The 22,368-nt window shown below is 44.8% G+C and overlaps 1 protein-coding gene across 3 annotated transcripts in view; it reads left to right on the forward strand.

Annotated features, from left to right (window-relative positions):
* Positions 1–22,368, forward strand: part of Smoc1 (SPARC related modular calcium binding 1) — a 103,419-nt gene that overhangs the window by 37,895 nt on the left and 43,156 nt on the right. For 2 of the 3 annotated variants that reach the window (XM_010645371.3, XM_010645372.3), the window contains exons 4-6: positions 5,334–5,433; positions 7,503–7,550; positions 20,733–20,822. In XM_010645371.3, coding sequence (XP_010643673.1) covers positions 5,334–5,433; positions 7,503–7,550; positions 20,733–20,822 — 238 coding nt within the window. The remainder of the gene's footprint in view (positions 1–5,333; positions 5,434–7,502; positions 7,551–20,732; positions 20,823–22,368) is intronic. The other variant, XM_010645373.3, reaches the window with a different exon arrangement.

Raw genomic sequence — 22,368 nt, forward strand, 5'->3', positions numbered from 1 at the left:
CACCAGGCAGGAGCACAGAGGACACAGAGGGAAGCGGGCATGCCAGGAGATAGTTTCCACCTGGGGATCCCTGGGGAGGTGGGTGCTCAGTAGATCGGAGAAGAGAGCAAAAGGAGAAACACCAGAGAGGCTGCTTTGGGAGGGGAAGTCTGGTGCTGTCAGAGAAACCCCCAAGGAACAGCAAAGGGAGAGCACCTAGCCAGTGAGTGTGGTGGAGGCTCCCAAGCTATTTTACCTAAACCACTCCAAAAAGGCCTCTGGTTTGCACTTGGCAAAAGGTTCTCTTCCAGCTCCTCCTCCGTGAGACTGTTTGCCCCCCTCCCCTTCCCCCAGAAGAGTTCTGTATGATGGAGGCACGAAGACTCGGGCAGTTCCCTCTGACAACAGCACTCAGAACTGCTCCCTTTCTCCTTCTCCCTTGGAGGGTGAGAGGTTTCCATCTGCCAGGACTATGGCCCTGGGTCCATGCTGTTTCTCTGTGTCTGGGCCTCCGTTTCCTCACTTATAAAAACGTTTGGTTAGACTGGTGCTCTCTAAAGCTTTCCTGGCCCTTTGTCAGTTCTAAAATGTTAGAAGCATTTGAATATCAGGATTTTAATTTCTTGGATGTTTATTAACTACCTGTGACGTTTGAATCAATAATGCTGCCCGTCCTGTCCTATAAAGGACTTACACACAAGGTGACTTTGAGCCCTACATGAGGCAATGCAGAGATCATCGAAGGAGATTGAGAAACCATGGTCAAGGTAGAGGGTGGTGTTTTCCGTTTTGGTCATGGCCCTATGGGTGATGTAAACCTTTGGGATTATATGTACAATCTCTCTGCCCCTCTCTTTTTCTTGATACGTTCCAATATTTGTCCCCTGTGAGCTGGTATTTTCTCAGGGCTTCTCTGCTCCCTAGTCACTTGTCCTCCTTTGTTGGGGTGCTGGTCTCCCACATTCTCCTAGGTAGCCAGGGGTTGAGCTAATGTTGAAGGTTAGCAGACTTACAATGATTTCACATTTGTCTTAATTTAGACAGTGGTTGAACTGCAGTATACAACTGGGCTGTTTATGGAAAGGGCCTCTTGCCAATAGTATCCGAGTGTGTGAGTCACAGATGGAACTTCCTTATCTAAGAACAAACTGTTTTACAGTACCCTTAGGAACATCAGTTATATCCAACAGGATAGTTGCAACATAAGAGAGGGTAACCTCACTTGGGTTGGTTAATATGCAAACACACTGTGTCTCTAAAAGAGGACCTGTCCGTTGACACTTTAGCCTTGCTAGGATGTGCCAGTGTGGGTTAGGAACCAGTTCCTTGGTTTGCAATAGTACCTTTCTGAGGCTGGAAAACAGAATTTTGAGAACTGCTCAGCAAGATATTAGAAGTGGCTTCATCAGTTCCTCATTCCTATAGATTAAAGGTGAGAACTGATTCATTGGCTCTGAGGCAACAAAAGGTATTACTTGCTAATTTGAAAGAATCAATTTGGGTAGGAGAAGGATGAACCAGGAAGAATTACATTTTGATTATATATCAACTCTGTAGAATTTCTACCCCAATTGCTCTTCTGCAGGAAGCTTTGCCTCTCTTCTCTGAGAATAATACTACCATTCCTATATAAAAACAAACTTCCTCTTCCTCCTCCCAAACCTTTTCACACATTTTTCTTGTTTCAGACTGCTCTTTTCTGGTCAGAATAGGATGTTCTTTTGTTTCTATCAGATAATCTGGCTCTGGCCTTTTTGAGTGTACAGTTAGTTTGCTACAAAAAAAAAAAATAATGATGACAATAAAAATAAATTGTTAAAATTAACTGGGAACTTATCCTATGAGCTAAGTGCTTTATTTACATTATCTAATTGAACTCTCCCAACAACTGAAATAGTTACTATCATTATCATCATCATCATCTTCCCTTTTAAAATAAATGCAGAGTCCGAGACTTAGTCTGATCAAGAAACTTTCTGAGGCTGCAGTGTGTCTCTAGGTCAGTTCTTTTCTGCAAGAAGACACCTTGAAACCCCGGGTCAATTAAAAAAACACTTCTCAGCTGGGCATGGTAGCGCACATCGGTAATCCCTACACTTGGGAACCTGAGGCACAAGGATCACTATGAGTTTGAGGCCAGCCTGCACTGCAAAATGAGGCCCTATCTCAGAACAGCAACAACAAAAACAAAAACTAAAACGATAACCCAACCGCTCTATTGAGAAGCATGGGCTATATCCATGAAGGGTCCTTCAGGAATGGGGTTTTTTCTTGGTTGCTTCTGCAGTCTGAGAGCCTCCTGGGGTCTCTGTGACTTCACTTGCTCCCAGCTGCCCCCTCCCTTGCAGCACATCTGGGGCAGGTATGCCGCTGCTGTGTACCCCCAGCCTCAGGAACATGACAGCAGTTCCTCAATCAGTTTCAGTTTTGTGGAATTTGGAAGGAGGTCCCAGCCCAATGACTTTGTAATCTGGGGTCTGTTCCTTGGAGGGAAGATGGGGAAATTGCTGAGGGCCCTGGGGAGAAAGGAGCTGTGTTTGGGCCTGTGGGCCAGGCTGGGGGCTGGGAGGCAATGCTCATGCGCCTGCAGGGATACAATGGGCCCACTCAGGGAGAAAGTGGCCCCTGGGACCCACTGATCCCTTAGGTCAGATTATATCCCCTGAAACAAAGCTTTGGGCTCTGCCTTTTCCTTACGAATTTAGTTCTGTCCCCAGTAACCTCAGCTGGACTCTGTGCATGCCCCACTGGAGGAGGCTTTCACATAGGCCAGGTCTTTGCAGCCTGCCTGACTACAGTGCCTGGCACCGTCAGTGCATCCCTGAGCAGAGGCACAGCCACGGGTGTGGCTTGGGGCACAGGCCTTGTGCAGAAAGAGGCCTTCCTTGACCATGGAAGCCAAGGAGCCTGGGAGTGAGTCAGCATGGCTGCCCAGACCCTGGGCTGAGTCCCCAGAGGTGATTATTGGCCAGTGAGGAGATTGTGGCCAGCCAGATCCCATTAAAATGCTGTCCCTGGCTGGGACTTGTGTCTAGAAAATACCCGCTGCAGGGCCAGTGGAATCTGCAGAGGTTGGCTCCAAGTTTCCAACTGCATTTCCCACCCATGCCTTCGGGGAGTACTAGGAGAGCTCTGGCCTAGGAGGAGCCCAATGGTCAGAGCATTCATCAGTCATCACCACAGCTACTCTATCTGGACTTCACCACGTGTGAGGCATTGCACTGCCTCATCAGATCCTCTAGGCTGGACGTTGCTACCAAACACCATCATTTCTCCCAAGACAAGGTGTTTCACCATAATCCTACCCTCAGTTTGGTGTATGGAGGGAGGTCCAAGAGCTCTTACCTGGCTTCCAACTGGCTGGACCAGGATTAAACCCTATTCTGTCTGGAATTTTTCCAGCTCATAATTAGGCCTCCTTAGAAGGTAGCACAACCCAACCTGAGTTGTTGATTTTGAGTACCACAGGTACCACCTGTGGCCAGGGAATATCAACCATAACCATGAATTGAAGTGGGAGTGGAATGTGGTTCTGGGATCAAGGCATTGTATACAACCTCCTTGCAGAAATTGGAGAAGCAAGGGCCTCATTTTGATAGCAGTCATCTTGCTGGTAGGAGCGAGGGGCCCTCTATCTTGTCTTCCCCTGATTTCTGTGGATAGGCTTGTGACGGAACAACTTGTCTTGGGGGAAATTATGATGCCTGGTACCTAAGCAAGAGCAAAAGCGTTTCTGTAGATTTTTCTACCTTAGTGATAACATCTGGGTCTCAGCCTGTCAGATTGCTCTTTTCACTCTGTCTCCTTCTACAACTCCCTACTCAATTTGTATGCAATTACTGTCTAATATCAATTTCAATGTCCTTGGTCCCAAGAGGCACACTTTTTTTTTCCATACTTTAATATCATTGCATTTGGCACACATCTTGTCACTGAGATCTGCGTTTAATGTGGTGCAGCTGTATTGATGTTGCATTTTTAGAATTGATGGAGACTAGGAATTGAGGAAACATGAGAATTCATGCCTTTATGCAAGCCATCAATCGCCTACAATAAAATGTTAGATGTTAATGCTCTACCCTGGGAATGTAAAAATGGCTGTCATGTGTCCTTGAGGTCTAAAGCAGGGAGATGGAGCAGCCAAATCCATAGCTAGAGCTCATGGTGATAAGGGTTCTGCTTTGGGGAAGGATCAGAGGAAGGAGGCAGGGCTGGGAGTTGTGCTAAGAGAGGAGAAGGTGAATGATAAAGGATGGTGGAATGTAGAGAGATTAGGAAAGTGTTGGGAATAGGCTAAAGAATGGTGTTCCAGACAAATTGAATAGCTGCAGCGAATTGAGATTCAGAGTCATGGGAAACTAGGGTGTGTTTGGGACCATCAAAGAGTTCATTGTGGCCAGAGTAGAGGGTGTGTGTGGAGCCGTGGGTGTAGAATGACACTGCAGGAATAGATGGGGTGGGGGGATCTTGACCTTGAGTGCCATGCAAATTAGTTTAATCTCTATCCCAAGTCCAAAGGTGAATCACTGAAGGATCTTAAAGCCAGCGGGATCTGCCTATCTGTGTGTTTAGGAATACCAAAGAGAAAACAAAGGGATGAAGATAATAGGGTGGGAGGAGGTGGGCAGAGTGATAGCTATTGAAAGAGAAAAAAAGTCACTCAGAAGAATGCAAAACAAAAAACAAAAAACCAACACTTGTTGACTATTCTTAGACCTGTTCTTAGAGCTTGAGGAAGATCACCCAGTGGTACAGCTGGGTGTCCTGAAATAGAACCTGCAGGCATAAGGTGCTTTGATCTTGCCTTCACCTCATGATGGGTCCCCTTTTGTCAGGAGAGCCATGTGGTCAATAGATAACGTGACCCGTGAACCAATGCCTGGAGAAGCTGGAACAAGAAGGAAAACTTACTGTTTACTTCTACTTGTTAAAGAAATGTGATGTCAGTCTATAGTGGTGACATTCCAACTTGTACTTGACAAATCAGTTTACTCTTCAGAATCTTCTACAATTGGATGGGAGCATATAATAGCCTTTAGAGAAAAAATACCGGTATTGGGAGGCCTACTGATGCAGGAAAATCACAGTGGACGTGTCTCCGCTTGATATCAGATATTAAATTTTTGGAGTCAAAGAAAGCAGATAAATTGTGGTTGGGTATGTGGGTCATATAGCAAATGTCCTGATGCTGTTGGCTGACTGGTCCACTTGTGAGAGTCACTCTGGAGCAAGGGGTAGGGTGAGAGGTACAAGGAGCACTTCCACTGACTGATGCTTGAAAAGGGGTGAGAGATGACTCTTGATACGGTGACCTAAGACTCCTGATTCTTTTCCTTTCCCACTTCTCTGAACAGGTTCAGTGCCATACCTACACAGGGTACTGCTGGTGTGTCACCCCGGATGGGAAGCCTATCAGTGGTTCTTCTGTGCAGAACAAAACTCCTGTATGTTCAGGTACCGTAGGGAGGGGCGGGAAGAACAAAAGGGGTTGGAGAAAGGTCCCTAGGGGGATCATCTTGTGGGGGAACCTTTGAAAGGTTGGTGGTGGCTATGAGGTCTTTCCTGGTCAGGGAGGACTGCATAGCAACAGACTTGCTCATAGCCAGCTGGGTGAGAAGGGTCAGTATATACCTGTATGTATATGTTTAGCTTTCTGGTTCAATGCTCTTTTCCTAAGCATTGAATGAAACTCCTAGAGCTGGGATAGCGTTTAAATGTGTAGCTTATATGCTGACGGATTGCTATTGAAGTGTGTTATTGGAATGGACTTTGAGACTACATGGATGTTCCACATCAAAGGCCACAGTGATCAATGAGTGATAGCTTTCGTGTGTGCAGGAGAGGACAGTGGTGGCCTCTGTACCATAGATTTGCCTCCCTTGAACAATATAAAGTTGAATAATGGACAGTTTTCCTAACAGTGGCCCTTAAATCTGGCTGATCCTCAGAAGTACATGGGTAATTAAGAAGAACCTAGATGTCGAGGCTTCTTCTTATACATTCTGATCCTGTACATTTGGAGTGAGACTTGCCGTCCTTATTTTTATGATGCTTCTCCTGTGGTTCTGATGATTAGGCAAGTTAGGAACTACTGCTCAATGGTGAGTTGGTGAGTTAGTCCATGGCAGAAATTAAGTCATTACTGTTTCCAACTTGATAAGCACAGAGGAATTCTGTTGTTAGGTCAATTTCATGGGATCATGGATGATGGATTTACACAAGCCCCATGCTGTCTATTTCCATTAATTGGTAAGGAACTCATGAGCCACTCTTAAATTCACCATGTAGCTTAGCCCTTACTAAAAAAAGGCCTGGCTTACCCATCAGCTGCTTTATATTTCCTCTGTATGGAAATGGTTTTATTATTTTTAATTATTTGTGCAAAAAGTATAAATATTTATGGTAAAAACCTATGTGGAATGCTAGCAGTCTTATCTTTAAAAATTTTTTCTTTACAAAATATCTATTTTTCTAAAAGCTTTTCTATACAAAGGGAAAAATAAATGGGAAGGGCAGTAAGACTATGTTAGAATATCAAAATTTGTATACTAAATGGAAGTTTACTTTATTTGTGGTTTATAGGGAAACCAGAAACCTTAAGGTTGAGGTGAGGAGGGGCAGGAATTAGCCTTCTTTGCAAACAACCTGTCAAGTTTCATATAAAGCAAACAAAGGCACTAAAAACAAGCCATGTGGGTCAATATAACAGAAAAACACAAAGCTAGCATTTAGAGAAGGGAATGATACCAATTATAAAAACATAGATTTTCTCTTGTCTTTTGCTGGTGGGACCTCCATGGATTCCTTTCTGTGATGAATGTTTATGCTCTATGTGTACAAAATTGGGAATCATGGAAAACACAGGTGCCATGGGGTTAGGCCTGGAGGATAGGTGTGCATGGCTTCCTAGGATATGTGGGGCAAATGTTTGGACAAATACACGTTACCCCTCCTTGAGGAACAGGAAAATTGTTTCCATGCCTCAGACTATTTTGGCCCATTCAGTACAATTGGACCAACAATTTTCTACTTAATGCAGATGGAAAATCACCAATTTCCTGCCCTAACCAGCAAGGGATGTCAATCATTGCATTTGCAGTAAGAAGGGTCTCTTTTCAGTTGGTTCTGCTGACTTGATATGGGTCAGACATGGAGTCCGTGAGAAGTGGGGGACATGGATATGAATTCAAGGGGCAGGTATTGAAATGGAGAGTTATGCAGATGTGGAATTTCATAAAAACCTAGTCAAGACTAATGCTGGGGAACCTAGAAATCATAGTTCACCTCAAAGCAGTGCTGGGTTATCAGTGACATTGATGTTAAACAAACCACACTCACTGTGTGACTTTGTATATTTGTATATTGTGTCCCCAGATGTGATATATATATATGTATGTGTGTGTGTGTGTGTGTGTGTGTATAAATCTCCATATGCTCATAGCATTGGGCTTTGCCAACTCTTTGAAAGAAACCAAGCGCAGTGCATCTGAATGCCAATGTTTTTGTTTCCCCTCTCATTCAAGGTTCAGTCACCGATAAGCCCTTGAGCCAGGTTAACTCAGGAAAGAAAGGTGAGTAGAGTTTTATGCTTTCTCTAAATGTTTGCATCTCACACTGGCCCATGGAGTTCTTGGATGAGATAGGAGGAGCCTGGGGTGAAAGCTGAAAGTGGCCTACAGAAAGTCTCCTCCATTCTCATTGCCCATTTCCTCCCAGAGGTGTGGAGGTAAGGCACATGTGGCGGTGGCTAACAAGATCCCAGAACTTTCAAAGGTAGTAGAGAGAGAGAATCACAGAGCTGACGGAGACGTTTGTGTGAGCCCTGATAATCTTGGCACCCGAGAAATTCAGTTGATCAGCTACCAGAGAGGCTGGTGTTTCGTCGAAGAGGTTGAGAAAACTGTGTCAATGTCTGTCTTTGGATGTCCTTGTTTTATAAACCTATTTGGGTATTTTTCTCCCTCCTGATTCTCTTTAATCATGAGTTCCAGCACATCTAGACTTCCCTCCTTGAGGCTGGGCTGGCTCCATGGATGTGTGACCTGTGCAGTCGTTCTCTTAAAATTCTGAATAATTGTGTCTTGGGTCTGAAAGAACAGTGACACAGGGCCCATGAGCAGAGAAGATGCACCATGAGCATCGGGTGCTGGGCCTTGTCACCACGGTAGTGCACAGCTCTTGTGACACATGCTGACCTGTTTCTACAGCAGACTTGAGGTTTGAATTTTTCTTTACCTGGTGCAACACTAAATAGCAAATTAAAAACCATCATGCCAAAGTCAAAAGAGAGAGACTACAGAAGAAAGGGTGAAGCTTTACATCTTAGTACCTTTAATGTCTCTTTTCCTGGTTTTTGTACAGGGGGCCATGCAGTGTCCTTTCACATGAGTTACATAGCTGGCATTTGTGTGAATGCTGTATGATGGACCCGCTGGCATGAGGAGTAGCCCTGGGATGTGCCGACCACAGTTTCCAGGGTCAAGGACAGTTTGAGGCCTAAAGTTCACTGCTACCGATTTCCCAGATAGCACACACAAGGAGCTGCTGGTGGCTTGGGAAGCAAGTATCCATTTCATTGAATGTGTGAGCACTGCAGAGCTCCCATATAGCTAGACTTAAGGCTTCGTACCGTATCCAGACCTCAGAGCTGACATGCTCCTAAGCTCCCACATGGAGAGCTGGAGTTGCTGACATTTGGTGGAAGTTCTCAGGCTTGTGCTGTACACGTAGTTAGTGGGAGATCAAGGCCAGGCCCTAGCCCCTGCCCCAGGTGCTTATGCCATGGGGATGGGAAGCAGAGGTAAAGCCACCTGCCCTGAATACAGGAGATAAGAACCCGGAGACCCCACTTCCCTGAACGCAGGTGCTCCAAGACGTGGAAGTGGCACATGGTGCTCCCACCACCCACAGGAAACATGGGTCCGTGGACCAGTTGGGCAACTCCTTTTACCCTGGGCTGGAGTGTGTAAGTGAGTTAAAAGAAGGACACAAGCACTGTTCCAGGTCCTTCTCAGAGTGGGGGAGACAGCCCTGGGTGCAGGTGTTCCTTCCCAGGTGGGCAAATGGAAAGAGGGGAGAAAAGTAGGTCTCAAGATCTGAAGTCACCAGTGCTGCCAGTGGCATGTGTCTGCAGGGTTTGGAAATGGGAGGTGCCTTTAGTTTTGCTTGTTGCAGCTGAAATCTTCATTCTTATTTCTGGGCAGAGGTTGCAGTAGAAGAGGGGAAAATGGCAATCGCGCAAACCTACTGCTCGGATTTTCCCCACCTGGAGCAGATATAATATCTGCACCAGGAAAGGCCAGCTGTGGGATTAGAACCCTTAAACTGAAGAGAGACCTGTTCTCCAGGTTGATGTGGCTTTGCACCCTGGCAGCACCTTTTGTCACATCTTAGTCTTAGGGTGTGCTGCAGAGGAGCCATAGCCTCCAGGGGTGACACAGGGAACAGGGTAGAACCTAAAGCCTCCTCTCAGAGGGAAAGATCGCTGCCAGCTCCCAGCTCTGCTTTCTGCTCTACATGGGTTCCTCCCTCCCAGATAGTTCTTGAAGAGGTTTCTTTGGGGTACAGGTCAGGACAAGAGTGTGTGTGTGTGTGTGTGTGTGTGTGTGTGTGTGTGTGCACGCGCACTGGGGCTCCTCCCCCATGGGGACTCAAATTCTGCCCTGTGGTCTTTCCTTCCCTCTCCTTGGAGGATCAAATTAGGCACTGAATCCTCTTCTCTTTGTGTGTCATGGGCCGAGCCATGAAGAGCAGGTTCAGGCCACCTGTAGGAAGGGCCACCTGAAGTAACACCTGTCCAGGAAGCTGGAGTTTGAATGGGGACAGGGTGCAAGAGAAAGGGCATTCGTAATATCCTGTGTCGACCTGCCAAGGTTCCTCTTTCAGCTGCCACTTAAGAATGGAATGTGCTCTGCAGGGCAGCAGGTGGGAAGACACAAAGGCCCCTTGTCTGAGCTTGTGCCCACACGTGGCTGCCCCGCAGCGTCTCCCTAGAGCCGATTGTCCAGTCTTAGGCAAGCGCAAAGCCATGCTGGCCCAGGCTGCGTGCAAGCTGAGGGTATGGCTGGAAAGGTGAAGCTAGAGGTCTGTGGTGTGTGTGTGTGGGGTGCAGGGTCAGGATGGGACCGAGCCTTCTCTTTCTCTGCCCTCCTGCCTTTTTGAATCTGTCCCACTGACAGGGCTGGGAGGGATCAGTTCTCTTTGCCTGGAAGGAATGAAAAGACGCATTGTGTGACAGCAGAGAGTCTGGTTGCCAGCCAGGAATCAGTCCTCTGAAGGATAGGAGGAGAAAGGCAGAGTGCTAGAAGCTGGGGGAGGAAGCCCAGAGAGATAGCAGGAAGCGGGCAGGCAGGAGGGGGAGGCTGGGTAGTAGCAGGTCTCAGCCGTGTGGCCCGGGCTGGGAGGCCTGGGTTGCTGCTGTCCCTGGGTCCGCAGGTGTGGGGCCCCAAGGGAAGGAGCGGGGAAGGAGGGGGGACTGTTATCTTCCCCAGATGCACGTGCTGCTGCAGGGGAGGAGGGTCAGAACTTCAGACTGTTTACTTAATCCCTTGGAATGTCCTTTTCTCTCTGTTCTTTGGGCGCCTGTGCTTAACGGACTCCTTTACGGGCACATGTGCGGTAATTAACACTTGCAGGGTAGGTCCAGGGCCATGTGCTTGAGTTTCAAATATCCATTGATCTGGGGGATCCCATCCCAACAGCCCCTCCCCTTCTCCTCTGGTCCTCGAGGAGAGCCCAGAAGGGGGATGTGTGCTGGGGCAGTGAGCACATGCACTTCTGTGTTTCATTGATGTGACCAAGGCGTATCTGAAGAGAGAACTCCAGCTCTGAAAAAGTGCCGTAAAAGCAGCTGAAGGCTGCAGAAGGTGAGAGAGAGAGAGAGAGAGAGAGAGAGAGAGAGAGAGAGATATTCATTTGAGGTTTTCTCTGAAGTGGTCTGTGGGAAAGTGGCTGCAAACAAACTGGGTGGCAAGGTGATTAGCTTCCCCTGGGGCTTTGCCTGGCTGTGCCAAGGCCCAGGGCTTTTTCTGAGATGCCTTTTGGTGGAGGTCTTGATGCTAATGCACATAGGTGCGCTTCAGGGGATGGGTCTGGCCTTCTTTCCTTGTGAGGTGCCAGAGGGAAGTCCTCAGCCTCTGAAGGGTGAGAGAATGTGGGAGAGCACTTGGAAGATGATTTCTGGCAGTGCCCTGGGAGCATCTTCCGTGTGAGTGCCCAGAATTACAGGCCCTCAGGCCCATGGTGTGATAAATGGCAAGTGAAAGTTTAAGGTCATCTGGTGTTTTCTGCAATTTACTTAATTTCCCTGTAAGAGAGACAAATGAAAACATTAACAAATGCTGTTTATGTTTTTCTGCCTGGGCTTCTGTATTTATTAAGGCAGTCTTAGAGAAGGGCAGAATTTCCGAAATCCAATCCTCCTTTAATATGCAGAGACTAAAAAAAAAAAAAAAAAAATCCCCCACTGGCTGCTCCACAGTACATGTTCCAAGTAAGGAGTGAGTCACATTCATGTCCCTGAGGTCCCTGTCTGCATCTCTATTTTTAGAATCTCTCCCAGCATGGTCTACAGGTTGTGCCAACTTGGAGACCTTGTCCCCCCAAGTAATGGCTCAAGTGGCCCTGAGGGATGTGCTTTGGGCAGGGTAACAGGACTGATAGATGGAAGGGCCTCAGATAAAGGAGGCTGTGTGTCCTCCAGCCTCACTCTCAGAGGAGGCTAGCGCACCAAAGGGAGGTGTGCCGCTGTGCTCCTAGCCTGCTGACGTGTGCCAGGCTGGCTGTTGAAGGACGTTCCGCATATGGAACATCACCCCTGCTCACCTGGATTTAACCTCTTCCAAGCTGTTTCTCTCTTTTTCCTCCTACCCCAGCACCCAGAGGCAGGATCGGGGGAGGCTGGATCAGTACTGATGCTCTGCCAGCCTGGGCTCCCATCGCTTTTCTTCATAGAGAACCATGCATTCTGATACGTGCCTGATGAAACAGACCTGTGCCCAAGCAGCTCCAAACCCACAGGAGACCGCTCTTTGACTCAGTGTGCCCATTGCTGCTACTTTCTGGTACTCTGACCCACCATGACGAAGCCTGGCACATGTGTACACCAGCTTTGCAGAGGTCACTTTCAGATGGGTATGCGTGAGTGTGCTGGAGCTCTCGGGCACACACCATGCACACATGATGTCTCCCTCCTTCCCATAGTTAATTGTTCCTCAAGCTTGGCTCCCTTCCCAGTCCCCTCCTCTTCACCTTGGCCCTTGTTCCGGATCTCTGCAGGACAGTTTATGTGCGAAGGGTACTAGACTAAGAGGTTGAATCCCTGCCATATCCCCTTCTCTAAGGATTGGAGAGGAAATGGGATTTAGGCATCTGGAAAGGCCATCTAGTCAGATTTATTTGAGTCCCTGGTGGTATTAGTAACCATTTGTGTTTTATAGTTGGTTCTTTTATTCAATAAATATTTATACAGAACTTACTAAGTGCTATGCTTGTTATAGTCACTGAGGATCCAGTGATGAGTGAAACCGACAAGAGCCCTGGCTTCGCCTCCTGGAGCTCACATCCTAATGGTTCTCAGCATTTATTATGGAGGGCTTCAGGTGCATGTGAAGCCTTCTGGGGGAGCAGTAGTTTTCAGGATCCTTGGAAGTTGCCACCTTTGCAGGTGCTTATGAGAAGCATGGCCCATCACCAAGTTCTTACGCACTCTGGCTGGTACCTTCATGGAGCTTCTGAACTCCAGATGAGAGGGCTCAGAGCTATCAGGCCAAATATTGTCAGGCCAAGGGAATATTTGTTCGTTCACTGTTCCTTGCCTGAGTTCAGTTCCCAGTGAGGTACAGCAACTTAGAGAGAATCAGGGGTGTGGACACCTGCATGCACAGCCTCGGCCCACTCTGACCCTTCATCTGTAGGGCCACGGCCTGAGGCCCATGTAGTTCCTGTGTGAAGAAGAGGAACTCTCAGGTCCCATCACATGGCTTCTGTGTCTATAGAAAGAAAGATGTGAGATTCAGGGTCAGTTATTTCTATGGAAAGGCAATGAAACCACAATAACTAAACTAATTTTTTAAGAGAAAAAGAAAATGCAGTATTAGTGCAAGAACAGACACACAAATCAGTGGAGAACAGAGAACCTCAAAACAAACCCAATGGACCTTTGACAAAGAAGCAACAGCATTTCAGTGGAGGAAGGATAGTTCTTCTTAGTAATGCTTCTGTAACAACTGGGCATCTGGAGGACAAACAAGACCAATGAATAAATCCCCAAACCCTCAATCTGAGCCTCACAACTCATGCAAAAATTAAATTGCAAAATGATTATTTCTCTTAGAAGAAAATCTCATTACCAAAAACCTGAGACTTTAAGACCTGGTCTACAAAATATTCTGTTAAGGCAATGAAAAAATTACAGACTGAAAGAAATATTTTAAAAACTGTGTATCTGATATAGGACTTGTACCTAGATTATATGAATTTTGAAAAACTGTTCAGCTAAAAAAATGGGCAAACTATAGGAACATACTTTTCAAGAAGAAGATAAATAGAGGACAAACAAGCATTCTAAAAGTAATTCAACATCATTGGCCACAGAAAATGCAAATGAAGTCCATGATAAGATCCTACTAATAGAATAGCTAAAAAAATTATTTCAATTCCAAATGTTGGTGAGGCTGCATAGAAACTGAATCTCTTATGCATTGATGGTAAGAATATAACATAGTACAGCCCCATGGAAAATACTTTGGGCAGTTTCTTTTAAAAACTGATCATACATGTAACCATAATCTAGCAGTTGTACTCCTGAACATTTATTTTAGAGAAATAAAGACTTGACATCCACACAGAAAACCTGTACCTGAACGAACAACAGCTTTATGTATAATACCTAAAATGGAGAACCCAAATGACTTTCAGTGAATTGGACACACTGTAGCATATCTATACAGTAGAAACAGCCATAAAAAGGAGCAAACTACGGATGCATGCAACAGCAAGTTGGAAGACTGGTGAGGGCATTGTGCAAAAGCCAACTTCAAAAGGCCATACACTGCATGGTTCCATTTATACAATATTCTAGAAGTAAGATTACAGGGCTGGAGAACAGATGAGTGGTTTCCAGGTGTGAGGGACAGAGTGGAGGAAGGAAAGAGGTCGCATGTGGGGTTTCTGCCATGAAGGGGTGGTTCTGTGTTGATTGTGGTGGTGACAAGAATCTACATGCAGATGGATGGCGGCAGAACTGCACACACAAATGAGTGCGCTTATCAAATTGGTAGGTCCTGAATGAGAACCATGGAGTGGGCCAATATCAGTTTGCTGATTTTGATTTTATACTATAATTATGGTACCTATATAATTACAGCTGGGTTTTTTTTGGTATCCATAGGGAATCCAAAACAGCACCCCTCTTCCCCACCAGCAAATACTATACAATGGCATGGTATTTGTGTATACTTATGTACCTTGTTCCATATACTTTAAATCCTCTCTATATTATTTGTATAGCACCTAATATAATGTAAATGCTATTGAGTAGTTGTTATACTGTTTCATTTTTTGACTGTATCATTCTTTTTTGTGGGGAGCGGGTACTGGGGATTGAACTAGGGTCCTTGCGCTTGCAAGGCAGGCCACCGAACCACTGAGCTAAATCTCCGGCCCTATTCTTATTGTTATGTTGTGTTTTTACTGTGATCCACATGCTCCTCCCCTCCGCCCCAAATGCTTTGATCCATGGTTAGCTGAATCCTTAGACACAGAACCTTGGATACAGAGGGCCAGCTGTGTAGGTTACCTATATAATTATGTTAACTGTTAACATTGGGGAAACTGTGTGACAGGTACATGGGACCCCTCTGCATCATCATCATCATTTTCATAGGTACAATATTTATTGGAAATTTATAAGTACAAGGCACTATGATGAAAACTCTATAATCATGGACTCATTTGCTCCTCACAATGGTCCTGTCAAGTGGGCACTACTAAATATACTTCTTATCTTCCCTAACAGTTGAACAAACCTAACAGTAAAGTAAGGTCACACAGCCTCTATGGGCAGAGCTGGGTTAGAACCAAGATAACCCAACTCTTGAACCACTCTTTGTATTTTTGCAACTTCCCTTTGAATCTGCAATTTTAAAATAAAGTTAAAAAAATTATCACAGTCTTCTGAATGAAACTGGCCTCCAGTGGACTCAACTACTGCTGGGTTCCTGCCATCCCTAGTCTACCTCCTTTGCCAACCTCATGGTTTTGTTCTTATTAAGGGAAATGCAGGGCTTGTGCATGTGGGGAACTCCTTGCAAAAAGCCAGCTGCAAGCTTATTTTCACTTGGGGGAGGGAATGTGCAGTTGGGTAAATGATAAAACATGGACCTCTTTGCTTTGGGAAGGACTTGAAATGCTCTGATAAATTTTGTTTTTGCAGGTCAGGAGAGGACAGCTCTATTTCTGAGTCTTGTTGGTCAGGGGACATGCATCTCAGGAAATGCTGAGGCTGACGAGCATTGTGTTCTCCTGGAGTGATTCCGTCTGGGTTCTAGGGACTTTTGCAGGCAGGTGCAATTGTCTCCCTAGGATTCCCACAAGAAGTCATCTTGATCTCCACACTGGGCCAGATTCACATGCTGAGGAGGATGGTGGCTTTGGCATAAAAGTGATCCTTTCAAGCAGGCTTAAGTTTATCTATGTCTTTTTAAACTGGATAGTGAAAGCTTAAAAGAGTATGAGAGAGGGTCACCAGGGATGGACATGGTTAGGAAGGGCCCAAGAATCAAAGGGGACTTAGGATTGTTGAGGAAGCTTCCAAATCCCAGGATGGGGGTGGTGGTTTCTTTTTTCTTCATTCTCTCCTCAGTCTCGAAGACCCCAAGAGATGCCATTAATACAGATTCCTTCTCTGGCCCCTTTGACACACTTGCTTTTGAAGGACCTGGAAGAGAAAGCTCTTTGTATGTGGTCAGAATAAACTCATTGTACACCCAAACAATTAACTCCTCAATGGACTTGCCAGCCCCTTGAAAGGGCCAGCCCAGCTTCCCTGGACCTCTTGGGCTCTATTCAGTCCCTTAAGCACACCAATGTTTTTTGGGGTTTTGTTTGTTTTTGTTTGTTATTCTGAAAAGTCTTTCCTTGAGAATAGTCAGAGCGGATCAACATTGTCCTCAGCCTGGCATTTATCTCCCGTTGCCAGCAAATGTCAATCAGGAATCAAAAAGCCAAACAGAGGAGGCTTTGAACAGTGTCATCGGGGGTCGAAGTGACTTCCAGCTGTCTATGCGTGGGCCAGGCCTTCTTGCAGGGCAAGGAATTGTGCTGTCATACAAACCCAGTTTCTGTATACACTCCCAAAGCCCATGTGGGGGCTGAAACTTTCTGGGGCTGCACCTGCAAGGACAAGGCCTGATTGGAGGCTGGGGAACCTTGGAAGGCCACATGCTATGGCTCTGGGGCTGGGCAGTTTCCAAAGTTGCTGGGCCTTGAGCAAAGCACTTACTTGCATTGAGACTCAATTCTCTTTTAATCTGTCTGGTAACTTCCTGCGCTGGCTGGTTGTAGGAATAGAAGAGGAAAGCAACCTGCCAGAGCATTGCAAAATTCAGTAATACTGTTGATCTTGACATTATCCTTGAGAGTCCCTCATATTTGCCTTATTTGCATATTCAATGTTTTCAAATTTACCTTTTTCCTCCCTCTTGTAAGAAAAATTATTAGTCTTTGAATTAACTTTTTTTTCCCAGGGTTCTATCTTCTTCCCCTTAGTCTGGGAGAATATTATGGTATTAAAGAGAGAGTCTTATTAGTTGAGGTCCAAAAAGTGACCAGGAATAAACTTCAGACTTCAGGTCATCCTATGCACATATGTAAAGTGAGATTCAGGTGTATATTTTAAAATATATGAAAGAGTCTCTGAATTAAGGGCTGGTTATATAATCCAGCTGTGCTGCCTGATGACTTAGCTCAGGTAATTTATACAGTCTCTATTGTTTTAACAGCTTTATTGGAGTATAATTTATATACCAAAAATTTACCTACTGCATTGCACAGTTTAATAAGTATATAGAGTTGTACAATCAACAATAGGAACATTTCTGTCACTCAGAAAAAAAAACAAAAAACAAAAACAAACTTATCTATAATTAAACCTCATTCCCACCCCCATCCCTAGGGAACCATAGATCTTTCTGTCTCTACCGATTTATCTTTGTTAGACATACCATCTGGATGGAATCTGATAATAAGTAGTATTTATATCTGCTGGCTACATTTAGAATAATGCTTTATGAGGTTCTTCATTTATACTGTCACATATATTAGTTATTCATGCATTGACTGGTATTCAGTTAGATGGATATATTGTAATTTATCTGTTCACCATTTGGATTATTCAGATTTGAGACTATGATGAATAATGCTGCTATGAACATTTATGTACATGTCTTTATGTTGGAATATTTTTATTTTTCTTTGATAGATTCATAGGAGTGGAATTTTAGGGTTGAATGCTAGCTTTTGTTTAGCTTTTTTAAAAAATTGCCAAACTTTTTTGCAAAGTTACTGCCCAAAATTTACATTCCCACCAGCAGTGAACAAGTGTTCCAGTTTCTCCACATCCTTGCCAACACTTGGTGTTGTCTTTTTTATTCAGCCATGCTCGTGAGTGGTTGGCGGTATCTCCTGTGGTTGTAATTTGTCCATTCCTAAAGACTAATGGTGTTGAGTGCCTTTTTATGTATTTATTAGACATCCATCTATCTTCTTTAGTGACATGTTTATTAAAATACCTTTTTCGGTTTTAAATAGTTGTCATCTTAGTGAATTACAAGATTTTCCTAATTTAAAAACTTTGATAGGATCTTAGTTTTGTAAAACAAAATTTAAAAGTGAGCAATTGAATATGATGTTGGCCCTCATGGGATTATATATTAGTAGGTCTTTAAGGTTTTTTGCACATGCAGTATCCTGAGGCTTAGCAGGAAGGCATTCTTCATTTTTAGAAGAGGATATTGCTACCCAGAAAAGTAAAGTAGGGGTTCAGCTTAATCAACTTATTGGTTGTAAAGTGGGGATCAGACTGTCTTCCCACATGGGACTGAGAGGCCGAAGACATATTTAGAAAACTTACTCTTTTCACAGGGCCTCATGTGGGGTCTGGTGCTATTCCAAGGCTTGCCCGGAAGCAGGGCTACTGTGGACCTTGGACCAAGGCCTTGGATTTATGTTTGGTAGAAGGGGTGTGCTTATTTGCTGGGTCAGAAGCCAGGTGTCCAGGTGCCCGGAGATGATGGCAAGAAGGTCCTATTGGCTTTGGCTTGGCTTCATGGCCTTTGGGCATGCTGGATTTCACAGGTGGCTCCTGGCATCAGGGTACCTTGTCTTTTCTCACTTCATAAAGATTTCCATTTAGGACCTCCCTTGTAGCACAGCAGCTGTACCTCCTCACCCTTGGTGACCCTACCCTGCAGGAAGATTCACTCTCTACAGTGGCTTTATGTTCCATGGGCTCCTATATCTGCCCCTGATAATCTGTGGAAGTCATCTACCTGAAGAGGTGAAGGTCTTCCCTGGGAAACCTTCCTTGCTCACTGGGGGTGCAGACCGTTTTGCTGATGGCTAGACCAGAGGGGCAGTCCCAGACTTCCTTCTGGATGACAGGAGAAAGAAACAAAATGTTTTCAGTTATCTTGCTCCAACGAGAGGTACAGCTCTTATGATATGGGAGGATTTTATTGTCTATATTGAATATTAAAATATTACATAAGCCCCTTTTCACTCTTATTCTCACTTTTGTCCTGTTGAAACATTTGATCTCTGCCTTTGTTAGCCTGTGAGACTCCTAATATGAAGCCATCCTGTGAGGTGGGGCTGAGCATACTGTGCTGGGCTGTTTACACTGTGAACCCTATGTCCGGCAAAAGCAACCAAATGTGCATTGCAGCTGCCAAAAGACTCCATTCAGTGGCTTATTGAAATCAATGGAAAGAGGTGTTAATAGAGTCAAGGGAAGTGATGCTATGTTTTAAAAAATGACATTGTGTGGCTCTGTTCTGTGTTTATTCTCCTTCAGTGACTTCCAGCTCAAGCTCGCACAGCTTGGCATCAAAAGATGCCTGTTTGGGACCCAGTTGGAGGCAAGTAAGAGATCCAGTGTAGATACTTCTCTCTTCCTGCCACATCACACTTTCTAGGATGATTATCAGATAGTTGAGGACAACTTTCACCCTTGTGAGAGTTGGATTTTGGTGGCAGCACGTGAGAATAATAGCAGGGTCAAGTGTCACATGACCGACAGGTTGCTGGCCTTAGCGTCCATCAAATGTGTGCTTGTATCTCCACAAGTTTGGACTCTTAAGATCCCAAGGGGTAGGGTGTTGACACAGGAAAGAGATCGGAATTATTTTCTCTCTCCTTTTCCTAATAAGATGCAGGCGAGCCAGCCCAAAGTACCGGGAGCTCCAATGGTGAAGCGTTGTTACTGGTGATCTGACCGGCATTTCACGGACTACCTGAGAACTTGCATTTCCATAAATAGTTAATACTCAGAGAATATAGTATTCCATTCTAAAAGATCTCTAGGGGAGTGATGGGTAATCAATCATCAAACCGCCTGGGAAAATAGTGCTTAGCCTTTCTCCTCGCACTGATGGAGAAAACAAAGAAAACTCTCTAAACTACGTATCTTCAAGATGGGCAAAGATAGATACCTGTTCTCAGAGAGCATCAAGTTGTTTCTTGAGGGGTAAAAAAGAAACTCTTTTTACACTTAAAACACAAATATATATGTGGTACATGAACAGAGACACAGTTTATATATGTTGTTAAAATTTTATTAGGGAGGTGATTAGGGGAAAACCGTCTAAAAATGTTCCTTAGTTAGACAGTAGTGGATAAAAGGTTGAGAAACACTTCTCTAAAACTAAAGGTTTTGGGGCCTTGGTGAAAATAACTCTGAGTCCTGGAAGGTAAATAAACAAAGTCTGTACTAGCTCCTGACCTGTGGGGTTAAAAGAGCTGCCATCACTGCTGGAATGAAGAGCTTTAGGACTTTGCTACTGGGAGCTCCTTGCTCCCATCATTAATATTAGAAATCTCCAAGCAAAATTGGGGTGATTTCTGTGATTTTGTTTGACCCCACCTCCTACTGGGGATTGTGGTATGTGCTGTTTCATAGTTAAACGTGTTCTAAGGATACATGATTTTTTTTTTTTTTTTTTTTTTTTTTTTTTTTTTTAGTTTGCTGCTCAGGGAGAATGATTCTTCTTGGCAAGGAATAACATCCAGATCTCTGTTTTTCTTAAGCTTTTCAATCTTGGCTTCTACAAAAAGATTCTCAGTTGGTGCCCTTCACAAGAGGACAGAAACTGAACTGGGGACACCAGCATTTGATGCCATGAGGGCTGCTGACCTTATCCTAACATACTGGCTCAGGTGCTAGAGGAGATGCCTCTTCCCAGCTGTTCTGTACTGAGGAGCAGGGCTGAAAGGGACATGTGGGTATTCTCAGATGTGTGGGAAGGAGTATTCCAAAGCGTGAAGTCTACCCACTTTTGTGAATTCCTTGGGATGGTGAACACATACCTTGATTTGTTTTATTGTTGTCTTTCCCTGGTTCTCTTTTCCTTCTTTGGTCTCTTCTTCTTCTTTTTCTTTTTCTTTGGTCTCTTTATTGGGACTTGGCCGGGCCATGTACAAACCCCAACCATTCAACAGTGCTGGAGAGTAGATAGTATTTACCTCAATAATGGTAGTCTCTTTTCGCTTCTTTTTAACCCTCAATTCAGATGACGGGTTGAAGCCAACACCGACGATGGAGACCCAGCCGTTGTTTGATGGAGATGGTAAGTCCTTGTATTACTTACTTCCAACTCTCATTCTTTCATCAAATTTTAGGCTTGGGAAAGATCTTAACTTCAGGTGTTTGTTTAAGCTTCATTATGATCATTCTCTTTTCTAATTTCTATTTTCCCTAATGTAAGATGGATTGTTTTCACCTTTTAAAAACTGTGAATCTGCTAAGGTCCTGGTATGTTCTCTGCTTCTGGAAAGGGCTTCTGCCTCCCTAGACTTCTTGCCTGTCTCCTGATGGTCAACAAAATGCAGTTGGGACAGACTTTCTGAGCTGTCAAGGCTGGGGAATCATGGCTAAGAAAGTCAGGTCGGCAGTGTCCTTTCCATACTTAGAAGTGCCTGCTCCATGCCTAGCATAGTGCAAGGCCCCTGGTGAAGAGAGGAAGTATATCAGTGTCAGCCTTTGCTCTCAAGACAGCTGCACCCGCTAGAGAGCTTTCTGAGTTAAAATCTGTGGTCTCAATTTTTATGGTAATAGGCATTTTTTGGAGAGAGGTGATAGAAGTTTTTCACAGAAAAACTTCTGTGAAGAGATGCAATTCGAGCTGAATCTTACAAGCAAAAGGGAAGAATTGGGGTGTTCCAGGCATGGAGACTGGCACGTACAAGGAGGAATGTGGGAGGGATGGGACACAGTGAAGGAATAAGCAAGGGAGACTGGTCAATGGGGCTGGTTTGGCTAGGTTGTAGGGACTTGGCTAGTGGAGTCAAGACATTTGGGAGAAGAGGAATTCTAGCTCAAGGGAAATAGAGTCTTATGACAAATTAAAGGCTGGAAGTCCCTGGTGGTATGGGGAGGGGACAGAAGGAGTCTTCTGGGGTGCAGAAGTCTGGGTCTCCATTCAGGATGGAGCTGCTCAGGGCCTCTATTATTCAGGTATTTTACTGAATACTCCAGATTCCCATGAGGAGGAACAGGAAGCTTGGCAGGTTTAGATCTCTAGAACGTTTGTGAGAGATGTTCCTAGCACAGGCTTAGCTCTGGGAAGAAGGAATGAAAGATGAGATTTTATATGCAGTTGGTTCATTTAGTGGAACATACAAGGGGTGATCAAATTATACAGCTAATGCTTACACTGTAAAATATTTATTGCAGTAAAAGGAACACTGCAATTTATCTCCCTCAAAATAACTTTCCCTCACTTCTTTTTTTTCCTTGGTACTGGGGATCAAACTCAGAATCCTGTGCTTGTGAGGCAGGCGGTGGAACCACTGAGCTAAATCCCCGGCCCTTTCCTTCACTTCTGGCACACTTGTCCTGTCATTCTTGTCATTTTTCTGGAGCAGTTTTGGAAGTTCTTTTTTGTGAGTATCTTTGTGAGGTATGATCAAAAATTTCGTGAATCTGCTGCTGAACATCATACAACAGCAAAGCAGGCTTGTAAAAACATTACAATGTGTCCTTAGCCACCTTATTCGCCAGATTTGGCACCTTGAGACTTCTGACTCTTTCCCAAACTCAAAATGACCATGAAAGATAAATGCTTTGATCTTATTTAAGACATCCAGGCAGCAGCAACAGCACAACTAAAGACA

The sequence above is a fragment of the Fukomys damarensis genome, unplaced genomic scaffold (assembly GCF_012274545.1).
Source record: "Fukomys damarensis isolate Sample0158 unplaced genomic scaffold, DMR_v1.0_HiC HiC_scaffold_21, whole genome shotgun sequence".
Lineage (NCBI taxonomy): Eukaryota > Metazoa > Chordata > Mammalia > Rodentia > Bathyergidae > Fukomys > Fukomys damarensis.